Source organism: Macrosteles quadrilineatus, unplaced genomic scaffold (genome assembly GCF_028750875.1).
Source record: "Macrosteles quadrilineatus isolate MER2022 unplaced genomic scaffold, UCM_ALF_1.0 Scaffold_3__2_contigs__length_128488019, whole genome shotgun sequence".
NCBI lineage: Eukaryota > Metazoa > Arthropoda > Insecta > Hemiptera > Cicadellidae > Macrosteles > Macrosteles quadrilineatus.
The window spans coordinates 91607742-91634751 of record NW_026542596.1 but is presented as its reverse complement, the minus strand read 5'-3'; the positions used below and the strand labels follow the sequence as shown (position 1 = coordinate 91634751).

The window sequence follows — 27010 nt, the reverse complement described above, 5'->3', positions numbered from 1 at the left end:
TTTTTTAAATTTTAATCTAGGGAACGTCAAAATCTCCTCTAGGCCTAGTCCATTTTCTAAGTTATTTAAATGAAAAATGCATGGAACCATGATTGGCTTAGTTGATGTTTACTCAGTGATTCTGAACAATGTTTAAACTTAGGCCCCGTCCCAGCTGGGCGACAAGAGCGACGTGACCGACGTGACAGATACAAACACATGGTAAGTAATGGGAGTGTCCTAGCTGAGCAGCAACAGCGACGTCGCTCCTGTCGGTCGCGCTACAAGCGCTTCAAGATACAAACATGTTTGTATTTTGTAGCGCTAAGTTACACCAACGACACGACAAAGCGGCATCCACACAGCTGCCTCAGTCCATGTCGCGTCGCCTTTTCCCGCCGCTCAGTGCGGACACACATTTTGTCGCCGACAGCAGCGACCAATGGTCGCGTCAGTCGCGTCGCTCTTGTCATCCAGCTAGGACGAGGCCTTAAATTAGGCTAAGATTTACCTTAAGTTAAGTCAAATTGAAACCCAAACATAAGTTACTGTCATTTAGCTATAAAATTGAAATAGGCCTAAGTTAAGTAGCTTTTTATTTGGGAATTTAAAGTAATTATGTACCTACTTCATAAGTTTACGGTGATCACATTTGCTAAAAACAGGATGAGATGTAAAACTGACATATGCCTAAGATAACTTAAAGGGGTTACCCAGCTTTGGATGGTAGGCCTAATCAATAGGGAAACAAGAATAAAAATCTAGCCTATTGTAAACACTAGGAGACTCATGCCTTACAAATTTGACAAAAGGCTAGCCCTATTGATAAGTAAACCAATAGGCTTAGCCTAGTATTGGGTATATTACTGGATTATTCTACATTAGGTTATCAGCCTATAAGTTATTGAAAAATGGAAATTTATTCAATAACAAGGAAGATGAGACAGACCTTATCAATGTTAGGGCTAAGAGAAAACAAACAAATGTCCATAGAATGTTAATACTAACTTGCCACTGTATCTGAACGAATTGTAGGCTAGCCCGTTTCCTGGTTATGAAAATTTGTCAACTAGGCCTAGTTTAACTTGCCGATATCGAAAGTTCGAAAGACAACCAACACTAACTGAATTTATAGGCTACTGATAAATTATTATGACAAATCTATCAAATTCCGAACATAAGTAAAATTCACTCAATACACTTTAAAAGAAACCTAGGTAGCGAACGTTAATGGCACTATTGAATTCTATCTGTATAACAGCAGAAACAGCACGAAATAACATAAATTATAAATTCCACCAACCAATACTTTCAAATTTCAAGAGAAGCAATAGCAAATCGAAATCATAATCATATCACGTTAAGAGAAAAAAAGAAGAAGGCAACGCGTCAATATCCTTTGAGTTTGGAGATATAACGGAAAGCGGAAATTACCGTGCCACTGATTTAATCAAAGAAGCCACCGTTGAATATTTGTAATATTGTTTTAGTTTTACGTAATGAAAAGCAAAAGTAAATACTCGTTTAATAGAGCCTTGTAACTATTGAATAAGAAAAAGAATATTTATTTTCCTTTTGACAAATAAGTAAGCAAAATTAAAGTTGTCTAATATAAAGTAGTTTATTCAGCAAAATTAACATAAAATGCATTAGTTACACAACAAAATAAAATACTGTAATTACATAAAAAAATCTCTTATATAAATTAAAACTGTCAACTGTTCTAGGGTCCGGATGGTTGTCGGTAGCGTGTTGAATAATTGTATAGCTAGAGATGGGATTATTCAACACGCTACACTATTTTTTGTAATGGGTTGATTTTCATGAGATGACAATGCATGACATAGCTTGTTGTGAAAAATTAAAGAGCCATATTTACATCTTTGAACCTTAATGTCATATACTGGGGGGATTACTTTACATGAATGTATGTTAACAAATGGTAACCAGTCATACGTTGTTACATTCGCTGCCATTCTGTTTTAAGAGGTCTCAAAATCAGAGACTCTCTGATTTTGTTCGTCTTTTCATTCCAGTCCAGCTGTTTTTCTGTCATTCCTCAATTTCAGACGTTTCGTTTACGCCAGGAGGAGAGGAGGAGTCAGAGCAGAAGATAGCAGACAGTGTTTGTGCTTGTTATGTTCACTAAAATTTCAATCTTAATAACATTGATTTATGTGTCAAGATTGTTACATAGTTACCTCATTCTGTCGTGATATCTAACTGCATACTCACTGAATCTTATAATTCAAAAGTTGTATGTTTTAAATGAACGTTTGGTCTTTGTGTAAATCAGTTTCATATCATGCTATTGGTAGGTACCCCATTGACCTAACTCCAAAAATCTGGAATCACATTGGAGAGTTTCTTGTAAGTAAAATAAAAAATACGTTTTTTAACGTTATTTTTTTCATCTATAGTAGCTTTGATGTGGATTTCTTAGATTGACTCTTTGTCTTGACAACTTTTCCCTATGAAAAGTAATAATACCCTATGAAAAGACTAATACCTAGTCAGTAGGCTATTAAAAACTTAGATCTAGGTAGGCCTAGGCGTTTTCCCTACAAAGTCTTAGGATTTCTTTAAGGCTTGTTATTTTTTATAGAGTAGGTGACTTGCTGAATATTGCATCCCTCTTTTAGCGAATTTCCCATATAGGGAATAAGCTATTACCGTAGTAGGCCTACTCATGGCTAGACCTGGACACGGGACCGTTTTTTTTAGTTTTGAGGTCCCTAGAGGCCAAAAACACCATCCGTTCAAATCCATATATTTCCTATATGAGTTATATGTATCCGTTAGCACGATAACTCGAGCAAAAATTATCCGATTTTGATGAAATTTGGTATAAACGTGTAAACCTACATGTATTAGAATGAGTTCGCGAACCAGCATGATTGGACTATGGGAACTTTTATGGGGTAAAAATAGGTTTTTCCCATTTTTTACCCCAAAACATAAAATTTAGCAAATTCTTTACAAACCATTTTGTAGGCTAGAGGTTAAAAAAACAAATAATTTAGTATATTGAAGCGTTATAATGCGCCTAATGGTTACGGAGAAAATTCCAAAAAAAATTTAAATTTAAAATTCCCATGTTAACTTATTCTTATGGAGAACTAGCTGTACCCGCGGGCTTTGCCCCGTTTAACTTCATAAGTATTCGCATGGCTCATTCACGTCCTGATTGAAGTTCGTTCGCTGCGCTCACTTGCTTTCAGGCTAGCTCGTACGCTACGCTAACTTGCCTCCAGGTTGAAGTTCGTTCGCTACGCTCACTCACCTTTTGGTTGGAAATTAGCTGTTGTCATAAATTAATAAACAAAAAATAATGGTGCTGCACCCTGTTGGTAATCCTTGTAACTTTTATGCTATTAAACATCATAGAACAGAACCAACTTGTTTAATTGAAACAGCTGTTAAGATGCATTAATTCCTTTTAAATATGAAAAATCATAAGGTTAACATGGGGAACTACAGAGCCACTGGGGCGGAACCCGAAAGGATTTTTGAGATAAGAATATGCTTTATTGTTAATCGGGAATGTGAGCTATCATCATGCCAAATTTCAGCCCAATCCGTCCAGTAGTTTATGCGTGATTGAGCAACACACACATAAAAACACACAAAAACACACACACAAACTCACAAACTTTCAGATTAAATAATATTAGTACGACAAGTAAACTGTTGTAGTTTGCTTGTTTATGAACATATTTTGATCAAATTTGGAAAATGTTTTTATTTCTTAACATAAAAAAAAAAGTTTTACCCTTCCTGATGCAACAAACCAAAGTAGCCTGTTAAACTAATTCTATTTACTAAATAAGAAATAAATGTTATATTTTTTAGTAGCCTAGACATTTTAGTGTAAATCCAAGCAAATGGAATTTCGCTTAGTCTGCAGGTTTGCTGAGGCGGGGGTATTTTGCTAAACACAGAGGATACACGTCCGGTAACCGGACTGGATTAGGCGTCCGGCAGTTACTGTCATAATCTAACGTAACCAACCAATAACGAAGCCTATTGTATTTATTGTAAATATTTAACGGCAAATAAATCTTTGAATCTTTGAATATTGCTGATAACGAAAAAACCGAATGAAGGTTAAATTTTGTTCATAAAATTAAATTATAAACGCCCAAGATTCTAACAAAAGATGTAGGTAGGCCTACAGTTAAGAAGAAAAATAGCATTCAAAGCAAAATCTTTGACATAAATTATTCAAGTTACCGATGGGATTCCAACCAGGGACCTCTTGAATATCAGCCGAGCACTCTACCCACTACACCACAAACACCAATGGCTGTACATCGTATCATTGTAGTAATGGCGTTCCGGGCCCCCACGACCTGGTGACGTCACTGCCGGATGCCTAATCCACATCCGGTTACCGGACGCATATCCTCTGTGTTTGCTTAAACAAGAATTGCACTTTAAAGTTGAAACCAATTCAAATAGGCCTAGCACCTTATGAAACTGCCTGGGATCACTACAATAATATCAATACCTAAAATATATACCTAACTTAAAAAGAGCATTAAGGCGGTTGGCCCAGGCCTAAGTTAGGCCTAGGCCTATATAGATTTTTTTATACTTACATCGATGATTACCAATATTGGTACCTAACTTAATTATTGGTTGTGTTATTGATCAGAAGTAAAATAAGTTTAGTGTGTACCGGTACAATAATAATACTGTTGATTTTCTCATAACCACACAGTTATAATCTCCAATCTTTATCGAGCAGTCCAAAGGCGCTTCAGAAGATTTGTTCAAGGGACAAACCAGTAGGCCTATTTTGTCAAGAGGCCACTTTCCTTAAACAGTTAAAATTTTAAGAGCTTTATCATAAATTTTCTAGATCGTCATCATCTCAGTTGATCAAAAACACTTATTTCATTTTCACAATATACGGTTAAATGGGGTACAGAAAAGGTTAAGTTACCACTGGATTCTTGAAATTACCCTCGCCGCAGCAAACCTGCATTCTAAGCGAATTTCCATTTGCCTGATTGGATTTACACTAAAATGTCTACTTAAAAATATAAAATTTATTTCCTATTTAAATAGAATTAGTTTAACAAAACTTAGGTTTGCTGCATCAGGGAGGGTAAAACTGTTTTTTTTTTTTTTGTAAAATGTTAATAGTAAGAAATAAAAACATTTTCCAAATTTGATCAAAATATGTTCATAAACAAGCAAACTACAACAGTTTACTTGTTCTCCAAAAGAATAACATAGGAATTTTAAATTTAAATTTTTTTGGAATTTTCTCCGTAACCATTAGGTGCATAATAACGCTTCAATATACCGTACTAAATTATTTGTTTTTTTTAAGCTCTACAAAATGAAAAGTAATTGCTAAATTTTATGTTTTTTGGGTAAAAAATGGGAAAACCTATTCTTACCCCATAAAACCCCCCGTAAACCCCCGTTCCCATAGTCCGATCATGCTGGTTAGCGAACTCATTCGAATAAATGTAGGTTTAAACGTTTATACCAAATTTCATCAAAATCGGACTATTTTTGCTCGAGTTATCGTGCTAACGGACACACACACACACATATATATATACATATATATATATAAACACATATATTTTGTAAATCGTGTATCCGTTGATATGAATAAATAAATAAATATATATATATATATATATGAATTTGAACGGATGGTGTTTTTGGGCTATAGGGACAGTCTCAAAACGAAAAAAAATCAGTCCTGCGTCCAGGTCTTGCCATGAGTACTACGGTAATAGCTTATTCTCTATATGGGAAATTCGTTAAAAAAGAGTTTGGGCTATAATAGAAAGTCACAACTGGGTTTGCATATCAATTTTAAAAGTAAAAACAACGGCAACACTAGAACATCAGTAACCAGGACCGGTAACGAATATTAAACTAGAAGGTTCGCTTCCATGATCTAGTTGACTATTGAATCTAAATCATCACTCGAAGACCTAGATTTAACGATGAATAATTTTGCTAAAAAAGTCAATGCTAAGATCTTGTTTGCATTACGAGTTAGGCCTATATAGCTTATCGGGGATTACTAACTTATATAGGGATGCAGGTAGCCTATTGTAGACCAATTGAAATAATTCAATTGATATTTATCAAACTAATATTTTATGTGATAATTAATTGTAGGTTCTCTCAGGAACTGTGCCCCATAGATAGCCTACCTAGTCTAGGGACGTTTTTGGAGCACTTTGCATCGGTCTCATGACCATAATGAGTTTGCATTATTTGTTGTTAGAGTATCCGGGATTTTTAACCCCAGCTTTTTCTCTGCATTTGGCACTACTAAAGATCTGTTACCAACTGTCATTTATAGCTTGTAGAACGATGTCAATAAACACTGGAATGTAGAAGGCCTGATTGTACATTCCAAACGGTGACTCTTCTATTGAATGGAACAGAATCCAAACATTTTCTTGTACTCAAGATAAGTTATTGGTTCCCGCTCCTGGGTGCAACCTGGTGATTGATGTGTCCCTAAACCATCGCTACAGTTTCCCAGTCAACTTTTCTCCTTAAACGTTAGATGGGTTGTGTCAGAATTCAGAAGTCAGAATAGATTCTTGATGTACGGTACTGGTAATTCTTGAATACAGATTTGGTATTATAGTAAAACAGTGTGTGATCTAGGGCCCGCTTGTATATCTACATTTGTAGTCTATAAACATAGGTAGGCTAAAACGGTAGAAAAGAGAGAATGGCTTTGTAAGTTATAGTGTAAATTAATTGGTTAACATGTAGGCCAACTTTCAATAGCCTAAACTTAATTTTCAGGTCCTCAATTAAATTAAATACAAACCTTTACTTCCTTTTTACAAGTTCACATGCATGGAATCGTCAACAATACATTACTCATTGGTAATAATTTGATAATTTTTAAGATAGGCCTATGTTGTAAGCTTTTATTAGACTACTAGTAGAGTGTCCGTCCTTTGTACGAGGTTGGTGTAAAAGTACAAAATGTTTATTGCAGTTTATACTACTAGTGCTTTGCGTTTGCATTGGGAAAGGACACGGTTTCGTTCATTTAACATACGGTGTATGTTATTGTAGGCCTATCTATAGTAGCCATCTACCGTAGCCATGAATAATTATTGTTCTACCACTGCACCTAACAATAGAAAAAAAGTAAAGTTCTCATAGTGTATCACAGATTTTTTTGCTGCTTTGTTAAAATTAGGTGTTGTCATAAATGCAAACAAAATAATAGTGCTGCACCCTTTTGGCTAACATTATAAGTTTTTAATACTATTGAATATCTTAGAACCAACTTGTGCAGTTGAAACAGCTGGCAAAATTCTTTAATTTTAAATATGAATACTCATGAGGTTAACATGGGAAACTCCCGAGCCACTGGGACGGAGCCTGAGGGCAGTTTGAGGAATTACATAGGTTTGTGTGTTAAGTGGGTGCATACAGTAATCTACCTTTGTGTAAAATGTCAACCCTGTTGGTTTAGTATTTTTCGCGTTTACTTATTTGTCACAAACATCCACCCATACATCCAAGCTTTCTCAGCTATAATATTAGTAGGATTGTTACTGACTTTTAATATTTGTATTTAAAGCCTAATATAAGTCTCTTGGATCTGATTTTGACTATTTTTTTGTTTGTTTTTACAAGCAAACCATTAAATACCACGCCACAGCAAATTTGCAGACTGAGAAAATATCCAATTGTCGAGTTGGATTTTCACTATTTTTTGCAATTCAAATAGAGAATGGAATTTAAGTACCATAGTAAAGTTTTGTCAATTTATGTCTCGTAATAACTGTATCAACACAGAAGAACTTAATTATATTATATTTTTGGAGACAAATAGTTAGATTTTTCAAAATTCAATCCTCGTTAGAAGTTCCGATTCCTTGTACTGTAACAACAGCCAACTAAATTACATACAGTTTGTCAGTATTGTTAACAGTTTTCCCAAGTTTATCATTTTTATGCTCATCATTTACACGTTGGAACTCTTCCAAAACTACCAATCCCTGACCCTAATTTCATCAGACTGTGTTGCTGTGTGTGAAAGTATTTCACCACAATGGCAACAAAGTAAACATATAGGCTTACTGACACAAAATGACACCTAGTGCCAACCTGTAGATTAAATAAAACCAGTTTCACAACAATCAATTATTTATAGATGTTGCATGGCAGTCTAGCCGCAGTTGTACTTCTCGGATCAAAGGTTTGGCTCCCGTTCTAAATAGTGACACAGTCTGGAATGCCTGTAAATTTGGGTTTCACGTAACAAAAAGTGACAAATTGTATTTCTAATTGTATATCTAAATTGTATATCTCTATCAACTCTTGAGAATAAATATTTTGTAGAAACGGAAATGATAAGCATTTAAGGATTGACTCCGTCGTTAAGTTAGTATTGTAAAAATTTGTTTGAGTCAATCTAGGTGATTTAATTGTAGATTATTGGTCGGAAGCAAATTGAGTACTCTGTAGGGTTTCATTTTAACTTTTTTTACTAAAACAAGAAAGAAAAAGTAAAATCATATAAAAAAAACTGTTTGGGTTAAATTTGACTGATATTTATTTTATTCATTTACAATTACATATTGTTGATTATTTTAACTTATTTTGAGCTGCCCTCTGACTTGTTCTATTTAACATCATATGTCCTAACCGGATGGATAAAAAATTAAATTACAATATTTTTTTCTATAACTTATTCAATCCAACAATAAAACAGTGTTATATTTTTGCTTACAACTTCACCAATAAAAAAAGGTATTTAAGTTTTTTTTCCCCTTTCAAGATTATAATAAATTTTATCTTTCTTTAGTTTTATATCACTCTTCTACTGCTGGAAATCTCACTGATTAGTGGTAGGAAAATATAAAGTTTAGTGTGCATCCATAAACTTACAATTAAATTGAGACTCAACAGCTAAAATGTAGTTTTATAACTATAGAGTAGTTATTGTAATGTAGGGTATTTTGTTGAAGCTTGAATTCACAAGTTTACATAACTCTTTCCCATTCTCCAGTGTTGCTTGGTGATGAATGTCTGTCACCCTGTCTGTGCCACCAGCTGGCCAACTGCCACATTTTTTGCGGCATAGTTCTCTAATAATCTGGGTGTTGCTGCGAACCGAACCACTGGCTCTAACTTGTTTTACCACTCTAAAACTTGTCTAAAAGATTAATAGTATAAAAAATTGTATTTTTATCTTTGATTCTTCTTAAACTAAGTAAAATTCACAAAGTTTTATCATCAAAGAAAGGAGTTTTTAATTCTATCCAATATTGTTATGATTTGCCTGGTTTTATATAAAAGATCAAAATTTGTAGGTTTTTAACAGTTCTCTTATAATACTGGGAAATTGCTTAGTAGTAATTTATCTGTTGATTTCAGTTGTATTCTTGTACGGCATATAGGTACCATAGCAAAGTGCTTGGTCATTAGTGTAAATGTGAGTTTATTATAATGACCCTGACAAAGAGTATATAATATATTGTTATTAAAGAAACTCCTAAAAGAATATATGTTCCCCATAGACTTAACTGTTAAATACATAACTTAATTGTTAATTATTTTTTTACCTCTTTACACACAAACTTGTTGAAGCAGTAGATTAACCCTTGCAATCCCTACTAAACTCGACAATGCCGTTAACTTCCACCCAAGGTATAGCATTAATTTAAGGTGGGTCCTCCACTCCAGTTACGCCACACATAATTAAGCTCAAAGTGTATTGCACATGTACGGAATTCAAAAGACCACAATGCTTCACTCGTCAGTGCAACGCCTTAGCCAACTGAGCCACCATGCCATTGTCGGCCAAAAGCATCCAACAACATGAGCGTTCGGAGATTAGATTCTATGGAATACTTAATCGCCAGTGAGCGATCTTACGGCAATCTTGCTGCGAAAAGTTGAAACTTGCTACACTCGTTAGTCTTCATAAACGAGTGAACAGTAAAGATTATCTTGCAGATTCAATAGTTTAAGTTAATAGTGAACACCAACACAAGATTTTTAAATTCAACAGAGTGCTTGTAAAGGTCAACACAAACTTGTAGATGCAACAGAGTGCTTGTTTAGCTCAACAAAGACTATTAGCTGCAGCAAAGTACTTGTAAGGGTCAACACCGACTTGTAGATGCAACAGAGTGCTTGTTAAGGTCAACACCGACTTGTAGATGCAACAGAGTGCTTGTTTAGCTCAACAAAGACTATTAGCTGCAGCAAAGTACTTGTAAGGGTCAACTCTGACTTGTAGATGCAACAGAGTGCTTGTTAAGGTCAACACCGACTTGTAGATGCAACAGAGTGCTTGAAAAGGTCAACACCGACTTGTAGATGCAACAGAGTGCTTGAAAAGGTCAACTCTGACTTGTAGATACAACAGAGTGCTTGTAAAGGTCAACACAGACTTGTAGATGCAACAGAGTGCTTGTTAAGGTCAACACAGACTTGTAGATACAACAGAGTGCTTGTAAAGGTCAACACAGACTTGTAGATGCAACAGAGTACTTGTTTAGCTCAACAAAGACTATTAGCTGCAGCAAAGTACTTGTAAGGGTCAACTCTGACTTGTAGATGCAACAGAGTGCTTGAAAAGGTCAACTCTGACTTGTAGATGCAACAGAGTGCTTGTTAAGGTCAACACCGACTTGTAGATGCAACAGAGTGCTTGAAAAGGTCAACACCGACTTGTAGATGCAACAGAGTGCTTGAAAAGGTCAACTCTGACTTGTAGATACAACAGGGTGCTTGTAAAGGTCAACACAGACTTGTAGATGCAACAGAGTGCTTGTTAAGGTCAACACAGACTTGTAGATACAACAGAGTGCTTGTAAAGGTCAACACAAACTTGTAGATGCAACAGAGTGCTTGTTTAGCTCAACAAAGACTATTAGCTGCAGCAAAGTACTTGTAAGGGTCAACTCTGACTTGTAGATGCAACAGAGTGCTTGAAAAGGTCAACTCTGACTTGTAGATGCAACAGAGTGCTTGTTAAGGTCAACACCGACTTGTAGATGCAACAGAGTGCTTGAAAAGGTCAACACCGACTTGTAGATGCAACAGAGTGCTTGAAAAGGTCAACTCTGACTTGTAGATACAACAGAGTGCTTGTAAAGGTCAACACAGACTTGTAGATGCAACAGAGTGCTTGTTAAGGTCAACACAGACTTGTAGATACAACAGAGTGCTTGTAAAGGTCAACACAGACTTGTAGATGCAACAGAGTACTTGTAAAGGTCAACACCGACTTGTAGATGCAACAGAGTGCTTGTTAAGGTCAACACAGACTTGTAGATACAACAGAGTGCTTGTAAAGGTCAACACAGACTTGTAGATACAACAGAGTGCTTGTAAAGGTCAACACAGACTTGTAGATGCAACAGAGTACTTGTAAAGGTCAACACAGACTTGTAGATGCAACAGAGTGCTTGTTAAGGTCAACACAGACTTGTAGATACAACAGAGTGCTTGTAAAGGTCAACACAGACTTGTAGATGCAACAGAGTGCTTGAAAAGGTCAACACCGACTTGTAGATGCAACAGAGTGCTTGAAAAGGTCAACTCTGACTTGTAGATACAACAGAGTGCTTGTAAAGGTCAACACAGACTTGTAGATGCAACAGAGTGCTTGTTAAGGTCAACACAGACTTGTAGATACAACAGAGTGCTTGTAAAGGTCAACACAGACTTGTAGATGCAACAGAGTACTTGTAAAGGTCAACACAGACTTGTAGATGCAACAGAGTGCTTGTTAAGGTCAACTCTGACTTGTAGATGCAACAGAGTGCTTGTAAAGGTCAACACAGACTTGTAGATGCAACAGAGTGCTTGTTAAGGTCAACTCTGACTTGTAGATGCAACAGAGTGCTTGTGAAGAGTAACACAAACTTGTTGAGGCAGCAGAGTGTGGGTGCAAGATTGAGACCACCTTGTAGTCTAAGCTGCTTTTGTCGCTTCATTTCATAAACCTTTACCAAGGTAATGACGCAGAGTCCACTAATGTCACTCATAATGTGTGTTATTATTCTCTTGGTGTGTTAGTTTTGGCAGTACCACTCGCCAAAAATCTGTGCGATGAAAGATATCTTGGTCTGTACAATAGTGGAGAATAGACCACTTGATTGATGAAAATTTTCAATTATAAGTTAGTGCTTTTTACAGTTTGGTGTGTTGTATTGAGTAGATTTCCCATCTGTTTAATTGTTGGTTAGGACATATTTTACAATAGTGTTGTATTCTAGAGGGTAAGCTATTGATTAATACAACTGGGAAAATATGAAATAAAAGCATTTCAAGAAAATATTAATAATTGTTTGTACTAAGTTTTAAATTTGTGATTTTACCAGCAACATAAAAGCGCAATTACAACAAACCGAAAAATTAACTTAGCATCACAGAGAGTAAAATTTTATGAATAACCCTTTTCTCTTAATATGACTGCTTTTAAAACCTGAATAAGATGATTAAAATTTACCTCTTTTATAGTTGAATGGATGTGTGATTTTCGAAGTTTGTTACAAAAACAGATAACAAATGATACAGTCATAAGTTTTTGTCAGTTATTTAATATTACAATATTTTTCTTTTTTTTAATGGTGTGATTATAGAAGTCCTGTCTAATGCCAGTGGCATATCTTCTTAATCTGAAAATAATTGTCTAAATATGTTTGGTTACTTCTGTATTTTATTGGTTTGCCGTTAGTTTAGCTAAGGCATTTCCTCTGAGATCTAGAGAACTGTTGGACTCGTATGAGGCGGGTGGCAGTCTATAATCCCTCAAGGTCAGATGAAGCTGAGTCATTGATTTTCTGGTCACTTGTGTTCCTAATTTGTAAACGGTGTCTTTGATGTGCTAGAAAAGAGTGACAGGTAAAAATTGATTATGAATTTAAAATATAGTAAAAACATATTGCATTTAAATTTTTGTTATTTTTGGGAATCTCTGTTTAGTGGTATGTTTTTGAATAGTAAACAAACACGTGAAGAAGAATGTTGTTGAAATATTTTGAACAATATTGTTGTTTGTTCAAATATTTCAGGTTAATTTAAAGTTAAGCTTAAATTTAATTTTAACCATCCAAAGACTAATATTTTTAACAGAATATCGACCATACTCATATGCTAGATTCCTGCAGTTTTGTATTTATTGCAAAACTAGATGGATTATTGTATAACTATGCATTTGTATTGTAGGATCATGTATATGTGCAATATTTAGATCAGTATAGGATAATTTAAGTATTATTCAATGATAGATGAGTAATTGTAGGATTGTGTATTCGTCACTAAAATAGCCAGACAATTCCAGAATAATTGTGTATTTGTTGCTAAATTAGCCAGACAATAGTCTCCCTATCACGTATCATAACTACAAGATACAAGATTAGCTAGACTATTGCAGAGTTGTGTATTTGTTGCAAGATTAGCCAGACAATGACAGGGTTGTATATTTGTTGCAAGATTAGCCAGACAATGACAGAGTTGTGTATTTGTTGCAAGATTAGCCAGACAATGACAGAGTTGTGTATTTGTTGCAAGATTAGCCAGACTATGACAGAGTTGTGTATTTGTTGCAAGATTAGCCAGACTATTGCAGAGTTGTGTATTTGTTACAAGATTAGCCAGACTATTGCAGAGTTGTGTATTTGTTACAAGGTTAGCCAGACCATTGCAGAGCTGTGTATTCGTTTCAAGATTAGCCAGACTATGACAGAGTTGTGTATTTGTTACAAGGTTAGCCAGACTATGACAGAGTTGTGTATTTGTTACAAGATTAGCCAGACTATTGCAGAGTTGTGTATTTGTTACAAGGTTAGCCAGACTATTGCAGAGTTGTGTATTTGTTACAAGATTAGCCAGACTATTGCAGAGTTGTGTATTTGTTACAAGATTAGCCAGACTATGACAGAGTTGTGTATTTGTTACAAGATTAGCCAGACTATTGCAGAGTTGTGTATTTGTTACAAGGTTAGCCAGACCATTGCAGAGCTGTGTATTCGTTTCAAGATTAGCCAGACTATGACAGAGTTGTGTATTTGTTACAAGGTTAGCCAGACCATTGCAGAGCTTTGTATTCGTTTCAAGATTAGCCAGACTATGACAGAGTTGTGTATTTGTTACAAGGTTAGCCAGACCATTGCAGAGCTGTGTATTCGTTTCAAGATTAGCCAGACTATGACAGAGTTGTGTATTTGTTACAAGGTTAGCCAGACAATGACAGAGCTGTGTATTCGTTTCAAGATTAGCCAGACAATGACAGAGCTGTGTATTCGTTTCAAGATTAGCCAGACAATGACAGAGGTGTGTATTTGTTGCAGGCAGTATGAGGGTGGTGGGCTGAGATGGCCGAGTGCCCTTGTTCCAACATTTCCATAATGCAACTCTTCCATGAACTCAAACAGAAGTTTCCTGCAGTTCCTGACAGTGTCGTTACCGAGTGCATCAAACTAGTCAGTATAAATCCTACTTGTTATTGATAAACAATAATAATAATAAGAATACCACTGCTGCAGTAAACCTGTCGACTAAGCGAATTTACATTTGTCTGAATTGGTTTTTACAAATCTATTTAACTAACATTAGGTTTAACGAGTACTTAGGTTTGCTGCTACAAGGAAACTAATAAAGTGTGGATTTTAGTAAAATATTAATAGCTTAGTTTAAAATAGAAAATTTGCCTAGTTTGAGTAAAATATATCCATAAACAAGCAAACTACAACATTTTACAATATTTTCAATAAAAATAACATAAGAATCTTAAATTTACAATTTTTAAAATTTTCTCCGATACCAATAACGTACTAAAACACTTTGATTTACTAAATTATTTGGATTTTTAAGCCCTTAAAAAAGGTCTAGATAGAAATGGGAAAATTTGGTGTTTTAAAGGTCAAAAATGAGAAATAAAAATTTTTACCCCATAAAACCCCGGTAAAACCCTGTTTGCATATTTACAGGTTAGTATTAAATACTAAATAAAATACTATAACATTATTCTATACTTAATCTGTAAAAGGTTGTTACAAATTTGTTTAATGAAATTTTATCATTACTTTATTGACTTTATTCCGAAGATAGACTTCCCATCTATAAGGACCACCTGTGTCCAATTTAAATAAACAATATCAGCAATTTGTCACATACTTTCTCCCATTAGCTTGCCAACAACCTTTATCATGGGTAAGCAATGAGAGCAACCAACTAACTATGATATTTAATAGGTAAAATCACGAAAGTTGCATTAATTATTTAACTGTAATTTTTACAGGATGGGGGTTGCACTATTTTGTTAAGAATTTTAAGGACCATAACAGAAAAATAACAATCATAATCGGTTTTTTTGTTGGAAAAATTTTTTTTCTGTTTTTATATGGGTTTTTATAGGAAAATGACATATGTTACAATAACTTTCAAACCACAATTTTTGAAAAAAAATGCCTAGATATACCGAATTAGTAGGCGTACCTACATACCAAATTTCATCAAAATTGGACCACAAGTGAAATCTGTAATTATGTATACACCCAAACATACAGACAGACATCACTTCGTAAACCACTTTTTTGCGTCCAGAGAGACCCAAATAGGACTTATACATTAAAAACTCAAACCCAAAAATGTTGACAAAAACACTACTTTCTCTATAGGCCTAATCTATGTATAGGGGGAGGAAGTAAAAGAAAAAATAAACATAGTTGAGCAAGTTACACACAAAGTGTGCTACAGTATAAATTTACTTTCCTTTTAGTTTTCTATAAAATATACTATAGTCTAGTTTTGGGTTTACGATAATTTGTTCTTTCATCTTAGCTTGGTCAAAAAGTTTATTTTGAAGAAATTAGTAATTTACTTTGGCATAATCTGTCAGGTGCTCAATACATCTAGGTTACCTATTTTTAATTACAAACTGGCTAAACAATTCACATAATGGAAATTCTGGTCCTATTCAAGGATTATTTACACTAGAATCACACAAATAAAATTTACCACTTCGAATAATTTCCTACATCAGATGACAATTGATCAAGCAGTTATGCTGTGACCACATTACACCAGGGCTGGCCTAAGAAAAAAATTGCAAGTGTGCAAGACTTACATATCATGCCCCCAAAATGTTGGAATATAAGGTCTAATAACATAGTATTTGTGCACTTTTGAGCCTCTTTTAGAACATTAAATCTTTGTCTCTCAATTTGATTTAATATTGATTGACTTGTTAGGTTATATACTCTTTTGTACCTTAAACCACTATTATGATGTTAAGCTTCGTAGTCACTTTACAATGATTTTACACTTATTTTGCAAGTACTCTCACGCCAGACTGATAAATAGCATATCTCATGGGTGAAATAAAAACATCGGCGAAATAAAATACCGGTGGTTAACTGACTAGAAGTAGAAAACCCCCGTGGAAGAGGAGGTAGAAATATGTCACAACCACAACCCTTTCCGCGACCCGCCACACAGACGTAGACGGCTGCTCTACTGACCTTGGACGTTAGTCAAGGGCATCAGGCTACTGTTTTTCAGAACACACTATGGGAGGGGGGGGGGTAGATCTTTGGTTTTAACTTTGAAATTGAACTGTAATAGTTTTGAGACAATGTTCCTATTTTGAATATTGCTGCCCAATATTTAAATCAATTTCTATGAATTTGCCAATTTAAAAAAAAAATTACCAAGAATGGTCAGTTTGATGCCCCTCCAAAAGGCTTGATTGTGCGGCTGCATACGTCGAACACCCTCAAGCCGGCCCTGGACTACACGTAAACTGAACTTGTTTAAAATTCATCTGATAATGAATGTGATGAAAACATGGAATGGGTGGTTTTTCAATGATTGATTTTCTTGAAGCTATACCGCTTAAACCTGATAATTATTTCTGCTATCACAGCTCTTTTTATTAAAATGTTGCTTGTGTTAAAATTAACTCCCAAACTTTTGCTTGCTTCTGCTTGGGTACCGAGTGTATTCAATTTACTTTGCTTGTTACAGTTTATTCTTTAACTAATTAAGTACCTGTTCTTATTTAGTAGTAGAGACTTAGTCTTCAGTCAGAGGCATGGTATTGATTTCATACACTTCTTAAATTTATTAACAAATGTTGTATAGGGGTTCTTTTCATCACGGCTAGGCCTACAAGTTCCAGGTTGACTAATTCTATTGAGCTTCAGCTTCTTCTACATTAAAAGCTTAAATCTCGTAAATCATAAACAAGTATTACAAGCATTTATTATTTTTTGTAATAAAACGCCTATCGTATTGCTCAAACGTCTGCTAGGACTAAAGTTGAGATACACTTTTATAAAATTTGCGCAAAGACATATCAAACCGGCCTAACCAATGCTGCAACTATTAAAGATCTTTGTTGAAGAAAAACGTTACGATCAAAACCGAGCACACGGTAAAACTTACAAAAATAGTGTTTATAATTTGTGTGAATAGAAACTAATTATAACGTGTGTTGTGAAGGCTGTAAATACTGATGTCCGCCCACAACCTAGTGGGAGGAGGAAGGGGAAGGGAAGTGGTTCTATTTGAGACGTAAGGTGGGCAGCTACTCCCTCCACCTCCTATGTCGATTGATCTCCCCCTACATTCCTAGCTTATCACCAACGTGCATCTACACCCATTCATTATCAATCAATAATTTGTCACTTGTGTTTGGTTTAGCAGGGACATTTTTTTCTCTACGCAACTCATTAGTTTGTAAAGAAAATATTTTTAAGGATTTTGTGAAAAATGCACTTTTTAAATAGTGGTGAAGTGTAATTGTAATTTAATTCACTACAATACAAGCCAAGGAGATTTTTTTTCAAATTGTGGTAAAATTACAGCACATTTCAGATGACAGGCTTTAGTTTGTGTATAAATTATACTATACAATAACTTTATTTTATTGGTAAAATTGTTCAAATCACAATGTAATAAACATTTCTACGCAAAAAACCCATGACCCAAACTAACCCTCAATCATACGCTGGATTATTGTAAAAAAAAAACTAAGCAAACAACTTTTACTTTTGAAATGCAATATATTGTAATGATTACTCTTTCTAATCAACTAAAAATGAAAAAGCAACACATTAGTGGCTTGAAAATACTTAAAGTGGTTGTCTACTATTAATATTGATCTTGTTTGGAAATAAACTGAACTGTGTTAACTCGGCCATTAAATTGTTTGAAAATATTTTCAATCTGGGAAAATTCCTGCACAATTCATGGGATTTGTAATTCACGTCAGAAACCAATCAAAAAGTGAATGGCGTGTAAACGAGTTACACAGAGAAGATACAAAGATATGAAATCGGAGCTGAGACATGTTGTCAGTGAGGTGATGAACAATAGAGTAGGAGAGGAATGTAAACAGTAGGTAGGCCAAGTGCCAGGAGCGCCCACTCGGGCCACAGTACGTGGTTGTCTCGCGGTGTGACAAGTGTCCACTCCGGAAACTAGTTCTGTTGTGTAGGTAAATTGAAATATTTTAGTTTTAAAACCTTCCGGTACAGTTATTGAAAGTATGTATACAAATTTAACTAAGGTTAGAATTAGTTGTAAGAAAGATAGAGTGTATTATTTCTTATTAAAACAATAGTACGGGTAGTGAATACTAGAATATTTATTTAGTTGGTTTTTAAATTTTAGAAAAAGGGTTAGACTTAGTGTTCAGCTAGCTCACATGTGCGATTTTTCAGGGTCACAAGACATAACACTGTAGGCCTATATATTATCCCCTGGTTCTAATTTTCTCAGGTAACCTAGCTGAACTCTGACCATTCAATGAAAACTCCTTTTATTAATATAACCTTTTGCCTTTCCAGGTTTTTAGATCCTTTCTTGGTTTATTTTTAGGCTAGTGAAATTAATTTGGATGTTGCTTGTGGTGAAATTGATTTTGTAAACTATCTGTAAAACATACTTTACATGTTATTATTTTAAATAGTTTGAGGTTTGATTTCTTATATTGTAGTGAAACTGTCTTGGAATATTTGGATTTAAGTGCAAATCTTGTGTTGTTTCATAAACACGGCTTATCAGATCTGCAGCTTTATAGTATACGGCTAATTATACTTGCAACCTATTCATGTGTTAGAGTCACTCCCTTCACCAACCATAACTGAAACAAGAGAAAATAATTGATGAAACATGGTGATAATGTCTATGATCTGTCTATTCCTGTTCACTTGCCATCGAACCATAGTGTTTGGAATCATAACCAATAATAAGAAATGTTTGTAAGTTAACACAAAATTCAACGGCATCTAGGTAATTTGCATGTAACCAAATTTGTCTTCACTACTTTAACGGTGCATTTTTAGTTTGATTATTTTCTAGTTTTAAAACAGATTTTATTTTTTTAAGGCCAGATTTGCATTGCCACAAGTTAGGCATTTCAAAACACATTCAGATCCCTTCAGTTAAAATCGTCAAACCAGGTTAAAAAATTCAAATCTTAACTGTACTAAGTGAACATTTTACTACTCAACTGTAAATGTCTGGTTTTAAAAACAACTTATTGACTAGTAGATTGTTTTTTCCAGTGGGTCGACCCATCACTACAAGTACAAGCGCTAATTGTCTGCTTGAGTCCAGTCAGGGTGCAGACACACCGTATATTTGTTTATTTGAGTGGAGTTAAAATTTATCAAAGTTTTATCGTGACATTGCAGGACTAACCATCCAGATCCTATGCAAATATTCAGATTACAGGATTGTATTGCTATTCATTTGAACTTCACCCATGCTGAGATGTATGCAGCATCAATGCTAAAATTAGCCTCTGGTTCCACTTTTCCTGGTTGGCTTTGTTTTCCTCGTTTTCATCTGTGAATTATGTAACATTGATGATTGATGAATGTTTCTCACAACCATAACAAGATAATGAGACTTAGTATATTACTAAATAAATATGATACCACTTGAAATCATAGTGAGGACTATTGAATATTTTTAATCGTTAGAGTTATTCAAGACATGGTCATACTTATTTTGGTGCTAATTTTGAGTACATTCATAAATTGTCACCTATTACGTATGTGATGCAAATACAAATATGTAAATTTAGTCTGATTAGATAAAAATTTTGTTTGAAATAAACATAATTTTTTTATAGGAACCACAATATTGTGCTCTTTGATTTCCATTCATAAGAAACGGTATCAGTAAATCTGACACATACTTTCTCCCATTAGCTTGTCAACAACCTTTATGGTGGGTAGGCGGTCGGAGTAACTATGACATTTTTTAGGGGAATCACAAAATTTGCAATAACCTTTGAACCCAAATTTTTGTAGCAATGGGGGGTTGTACTATTATGGTTAGAATTATAAGGACCATATAAAACGAATGTTAATCAAAACCATTTTTTTTAAATCCGAGTTTCTTTTTTTTATGGGTTGTTTTAATGGGAAGATAATATAAGTTACAATAACTTTAGAACCATAATTTACAGCAATAGGAGTTGAAACAATTTTGTTCAGGTATTAAAGGGCTATAACATAAATTTTCATCAAAATCGTTCTGGCCATTTTCGAGAAAATTAAATTTTCTGGGTTTTATAAGAAAACTAGCTGTACCCGCGGGCTTTGCCCCGTTTAACTTCATATGTGAGCTCGTTCGCATGGCTCAATGACGTCCTGGTTGAAGCTCGTTCGCTACGCTAACTCGCCTCCGGATTGAAGTTCGTTCGCTACGCTCACTCACTTTTGGTTTAAAATTAGCTGTTTTAAAATATTAAAAAAAAATAGTGCTGCACTCTGTTGGTAATCCTTGTAACTTTAATGCTATTTAACATCATAGAACAGAACCAACTTGTTTAATTGAAACAGCTGTTAAGATTCATTTATTCCATTTAAATATGAGTACTCATTAGGTTAACATGGGAAACTCCAGAGCCACTGGGGCGGAGCCCGAGAGTCCGATCAGAATAAAAACCACTTAGTTTTCCTATTTAATGCCTAAAGAATCAGTGTACCAAATTTCAGCCTTCTAGGTAAGTGGGAAGTGGGAGAATTAGTGATGAGTGAGTCAGTCAGTCAGTGAGGGCTGTGCCTTTTATATATATAGATAGATACCTATTAAATATCAAAATTAAAAAAAAAAAATACTTCCGCCCCAGCAAACCTGTTGACTATACAGACAGCACACACACACACACACACACAGAAATCACTTCGAAAACCATTTTTTTGGGTCCAGGGGGATCCAAAACGATATATCCACTCAAAACTCAAACTCGAAAATGTTGACAAAAACAATACTTTCTCCATATACTATGGTGTAGGGTTAGAAAGTAATACACTAACCAAAACCATTATAAAATTATTATAATTTTCAAATTACTTTGTTTTGAGGGGTACAATCATAAATGGGTAGCCAAGAAGCGAATAATATATTATAACACCATGAATACTTCTTTATGTCTGATCTTTGGACATTTTTTTAAAAAGTATTTCCAGGGACTAGTGAATAGCACATTTTATACAATGTACTGTGTTTTGCTCGGATTGAATTAAACATTTATTAGATAAGTTAATTAGGTTAAATAAAAAAAATCTATTATCTAATAAATGTGAGAATATTTGAGATTATACAAATAAAACATTTTATTTGTACACCTACACACATACACCTTGTTATAAATACATTGCAATCCACACTATATGTTTTACGTTTCAACTTCCATTTTGATCGGTTTGATGACGGGATTGGAGGAGCATTGTTTATAGCTTCTCTCCACTACACTGAACACTCGTGTGAGTAGGATTTGTTGGCAGTGAGACAATCCTCAAGACGTTTCTGTTAACCCAATAGTAGGCCACGTAAAGCACACCATGCATGAAAACCATGGTGATTATTATCAACCTACGAATTACAGTTTTTATCCTTGGCTCTTGTATATGTTCATTGCGAATGCTTGACGTATGGGAAACTGATGACGCTGCATTATATTTCTTAGATGGGACTTAATTGAATCTAAGGTGATTTGTGGAATGTGAACAATTCTTCCAAAATGCTATCCTGTGATTATTTTGGCCTTAATAGTTCTTTTACCATTGAGTTCCGTTGCACATACCTTCAGTACGTTTTGCAATAACATTAATGTTGCCTCCTTGAAATTTAGTCCATGCTTGCAAAATCACTAATGTCAATGGAGTTCAGGAATTCAGGCGTAAATTGTAGGGGGTCTGCTTGGTCTTCAATTGAATTGAAACTTTTGTAAACCTCATTGCCCAGTACAATTTGGATTATTTTGTTATTTTTCTTTCCAATTCCAATATCAGCATTAAGTGGAGCAAGAATAGCACGGTATTTGAAATCTTCGAATTGTCCATTTGCTGTTTGGGCGCCAAATGCTTCTTCAATAATATCTCTCATCCGGTGACATGAAAATTTTATAGGTTTGAGAAATTACAGTCTGCTCAAGGCCTGTTGTTTATCTAATTGCTTGGCCATATCTGAAATTATATCTCTACTTTTAGTCTTCGATGTGCAAATTGACCGAGGTTTTGCAACATTTGGTGAGATGTATGAACTGGTTGGGACTGGCTCGTTGTACAAAGTGGTAAAGTTTGTTCCCTGACGATCGATTGTACCTTCTCTCCCTTGCAGATTCTGTATATATTTTCGCTTCGGAGGTCTTCCGCCTTCCATTCAAATCTTGGAAATTAAAATTGAAAACCTTTAACACTAATACTGTGTACCTAATAAACTTAACTAAATATACCGTAACTATTCTTTAAAATGTATAATCCAAATTAAACAGTTATTTTTGTTTATATGTCAAATAAAAAGAAGACGATGAAATAACCTTTTTCAGCTGTTTTTGTTAAATGCACCTACAAAAAGGTATTGCCGATGGTGGGCACTTTCAAAGGCTGTAGGACGGAAACTAAATTTTCCCCAGACAACTTGTGACCTACTCCAATAGATTTCTCGTGGCCAAATACCCCATATTAAACAAAATGAACCAAAAATCCTTGGACGAAAAAAAAGTTTGCCTGTACATATGCTTTTTTTAGGGACAAAAAGCACTTATACACAGTACTAGCAGATTACCCGTCCTTCGTATGGGGTTGGTATGATGCTCTTATTGCAGTTATGGGAGAGCACACGGCTTAAGAAAATATTTGGTTCTTTTAATTTATACGGTATGCTAGCCTATAGTATAGCACATTTACCATAGCCATAATGTTCTACCACTGCACCTAAACCCAATTTTTAATATCGTAGAACCAACTTGTGCAGCCAAAACAGCTGACAAAATTTTTTAATTCCTTTAAAATAATATGCATACTCATAAGGTTAACATGGAAAACTCCAGAGCCACTTGGGTTGACCCGAAAGGATTTTTGAGATAAGAATATGTCTATATGTTAATCGGGAATGTGAGCTATCATCATAACAAATTTCAACCATGTCGGTTTAGTATTTTTTGCGTTTACTTGTCACAAACATTCATCCATCCATACATCCAAACATTCTCACTAATAATATTATTAGTAGGATTTAAGATGGGATAGGATAAACACCTTATCTTAAAAGTTGATTAAGTACACTAACACGTCCCATTATTTAGACACATATCAGCTCAGTTGTCCTTAATCACAGCTGAGGTCAATGAAACAGCTGGTCTTAGTCAGTAACAAAGCTCCTCAGTGCATCTCTCTTCATTCTACCTACACCCATTCTTCACTCACACTTTCTCTATTTCTATTGGTAGGTAATACAACTGTAACCTGACTGTTTGTTTCAGAACTCACACGACAGAGAGGCATGTGAGGCAGTGCTGTGTAGGGAAGACCAGGCGTACAGAGGCAGAGTGGCTAGGATGGCCGCGGAGTCTTGCAGACCAGACACTCTACCGCTGGAGGACACTGTGTGGGACTTTGACCGCAGACTCATGGGACGACAGTCTCTGGACAGTCTACAGTGTGTGCATGGAGCACGGCGGATGTGCAAACAATACTCGGAAGAGTTCTTGAATAAACGCGATGGTGAACAAATTGGTGCGTTTTCGAGGTTGTCGATAAGCGACGAGTGGCGGCGTGGTGTGGAGTGCGGGAGTGAAGATGTGTGTCGTTGTGAGAGGACGAGAGTGAGTGTGATGTCGTACGGTTCTCCGCACTCGGCCCCTGTTACACCTAGCAACCCCCCGCCACTCCCTCCGGTCACAGTGAATGTGAGACACACTACGTCATTGGACGTGGAGCCGACACCTCACTACAGACTACCTGAACCCTCCAGACCGTATACTTCAGTCAACCTGACACTTAGACCACCCTCGTCCGACCCTCAGCCGCCCATAGACATCCGATCCGGGGGTGGAGGGTTGACTTACTCGAGCTGCTCGTACGACCCCCGCCAGGGTTACCAGTCCCATCTGCAGATCAGCATTGGTCCAGGAGGTACAGGCACTGTGACTGCGGCCAGGACACTACACAGGCCTCCCCCGGCACTGCGACCCACGGTGTCTATGCCTGATGTAGCCACCACCTCCACTCAGCTCACACAACCTTCAAACACCTTGCTCAACCTACCTCCTGCTACTCGAGGTATGTCAACTACATTTATTTGTGTTTTTCTACGCCATTGTTAGTCTATTTGTTGCGTTTTTGTTAGAGAATGTTCAAAATCCTTGTCTTGGTCCTACTGTATATATACTGTATGTCGACTTTAATTAGATAACATTGATTATTTATAGCTCAATAACAAATAGAATATGGGTCCAGAGTCTATTTTGCTCAATTTGAAACCAGCAAAACTTAGATGTTAAGGTGAATAAAATAATAACTTAACTACCCAGATAAATTAATATCATTGTGTACAGATACTATACATGATATAATTTGATACCAGGTGACACGTGAGCAAATTGTCAGTTTATTAGGGTCCAAAACTTGTTTCCGAGGCAAAATGAAACCAGTGTGATATCCATGTAGGCCTACCTCTGTTACTAGGCGAATAGAACTACTGATTTAATTTCCAATAAAGTTAGACTGTACATCATGGTTTGAACAAACTTATTGAAAGCATTTCAGAAATTAAAAATTAATTGGTGATTGTTTGGACTCGAATCAAGCTGTTGAGGTTAAATCAACAAGCTAGACACAATTAAATTTAAACCCTCTTGGGTTTGAAAAATGAGGAAATAATTAAAGTTTAGTGTGACACTACAGTTTGGTAGCTATTCACAGCTAAGCTTTGCAATCCATCATGGCTAATCCTGATTAAGGGTCTGCAACTAGAGCTTACTGAAAAATGTCTGCGGAAATAGCTTAACTACCCACAACAATCCTTACTTGTGGTCTAAACACCAACACAGAAGAAATATTGGTGATTTAGCTGTAGTGGCTTAATGAGGACATTAAACTTGTGCTCTGCTTTATAAGCCGTTAACTTAATTTACTAATGTAGCCTTTGTTTAAACGGAAAACAAAATTCTATACAAATATTTGAGCTCAGTAAACCCTTACTAATCCAGTCTTGTTGGGTATCCGAGTTGTTTGTATTAGTATAAAGACAGTTTTATCAAAGACTCAGCTAGTTTATCTGAGAAAATGATAGTCGAGGAGCTAACAATAGATAGGCAATTGCATTACAATAACTTTTATCTTCAATCTACTTCCTGAAGAGTTCTTATATTTGGACTAGTGCTATGTCCTGTCTCATTTGCTTGGGTAAGCTATTTGAATGCAATCCCTTTTCAAAAAACTCCTAATCAGCAACTAGGCTTTGCTGTAAAATTTAATATCAAGAAAATCAGTGGTATTTAGAGGTCTTTTTTTTTAGGTACCCTTGTGTGAAACTTCTTGAACAGAAAATTGCTTGAATACTGTATGGTACTCTGAATTTTTGAAACTGAAAAAGAACTGTAAATTGGGCAACAAAACTGTCTTAATTTACAGCTGTGCATTTCTAACTTATTTTTTTGTCATTTGTCCAAACTGCTGTGAAGTAGTTGTCTGGATCATAGACTAACCAACACAAGTAGTCTTCTCGTTCCATTTCAAATTTTGAAGCTTGTTTTTCGTATCCAGTTCATGTTGGTAACACTGATTGCTAGTATCAATTAAATTTAGTTTCTATTATTTAAGGGTTCATGATTTGTGCTTTACTGTTTGATTTTAATACAACTAGGGGAAGAGATATTGTTTATGATTATATCGTTTCAATTGATCAAACGATGTTTTAAATAACTTAAATAACATATAACAAATTGAAAACATAAAAACTACCTAGTGGCATCGTACGGAACTAAAATTCGAATCGTCTTCAGCTGATCTATAAGGATGACAAATCTACTAAAGGCCGTCCAGATATTAACAGAGCCACATTGATATCTTTGAATCTTACTCTCATACACTAGGGAATCTCTTTACATAGTAAATACTCTATGTCTTAACAAATTATTGTAACCATTCACACGTTCGCTGCCATCCTGTTTTCAATTGAGGTATACTTACTCATTTTGTTTGTCTTTTCATTCTAACTGTTTTTTTGTCATTCCTCATATTTCAGACCTTTACGTCAGACAGTTTTTGTGTCAGCAGCTACCAGACAGTGGTTGTGCTTATTCACTTAAATTTACCTCATAATAATATTTATTTATGTGTCAAGATTGTTACACAGGTCCTTCATTCTGTTGTGATATCTAAGTGCGTACAAATCGTAAAACACTAAGATATAACAATACCAATTATAGCTAAACTCATCAATTAATAATTTAGTGAGGGTGAATTTCAAGACTTGCTAAAATTGTCTGAAATCAGACCAATTTAAAATAAAGGCACACATAATAACAGTAAAAATTACAGACAAATTTCTTTACTCAGTAACGTATCAAAAGTTTTTGAAAAAATTAGAATTGCAAATTACCTGGAATGTAACTCAAAACTGTGTCAAGAGCAGTTTGGTTTTAGAAGAAATCTAAGCACACATAATGCTCTTTTTACTTATATTAGTAGTGTCCTTGAAGCTCTGGATCAGTCACAGTTGACTGCAGGAGTTTTCTGTGACTTATCCA

At 35.2% G+C, this 27010-nt stretch overlaps 1 protein-coding gene across 2 annotated transcripts in view; it reads left to right on the top strand.

Annotated features, from left to right (window-relative positions):
• Nucleotides 1-2098: 2098 nt before the first annotated feature.
• Nucleotides 2099-27010, top strand: part of LOC128990570 (TGF-beta-activated kinase 1 and MAP3K7-binding protein 3-like) — a 61710-nt gene continuing 36798 nt past the window's right edge. The window contains exons 1-3 of one of the 2 annotated variants that reach the window (XM_054413001.1): nt 2099-2349; nt 14304-14435; nt 23741-24539. In XM_054413001.1, the coding sequence (XP_054268976.1) occupies nt 14328-14435; nt 23741-24539 (907 nt within the window). In that variant the 5' untranslated portion in view covers nt 2099-2349; nt 14304-14327. Of the gene's footprint in view, nt 2350-14303; nt 14436-18397; nt 18451-23740; nt 24540-27010 lie in introns of those variants that run through there. The other variant, XM_054413002.1, reaches the window with a different exon arrangement.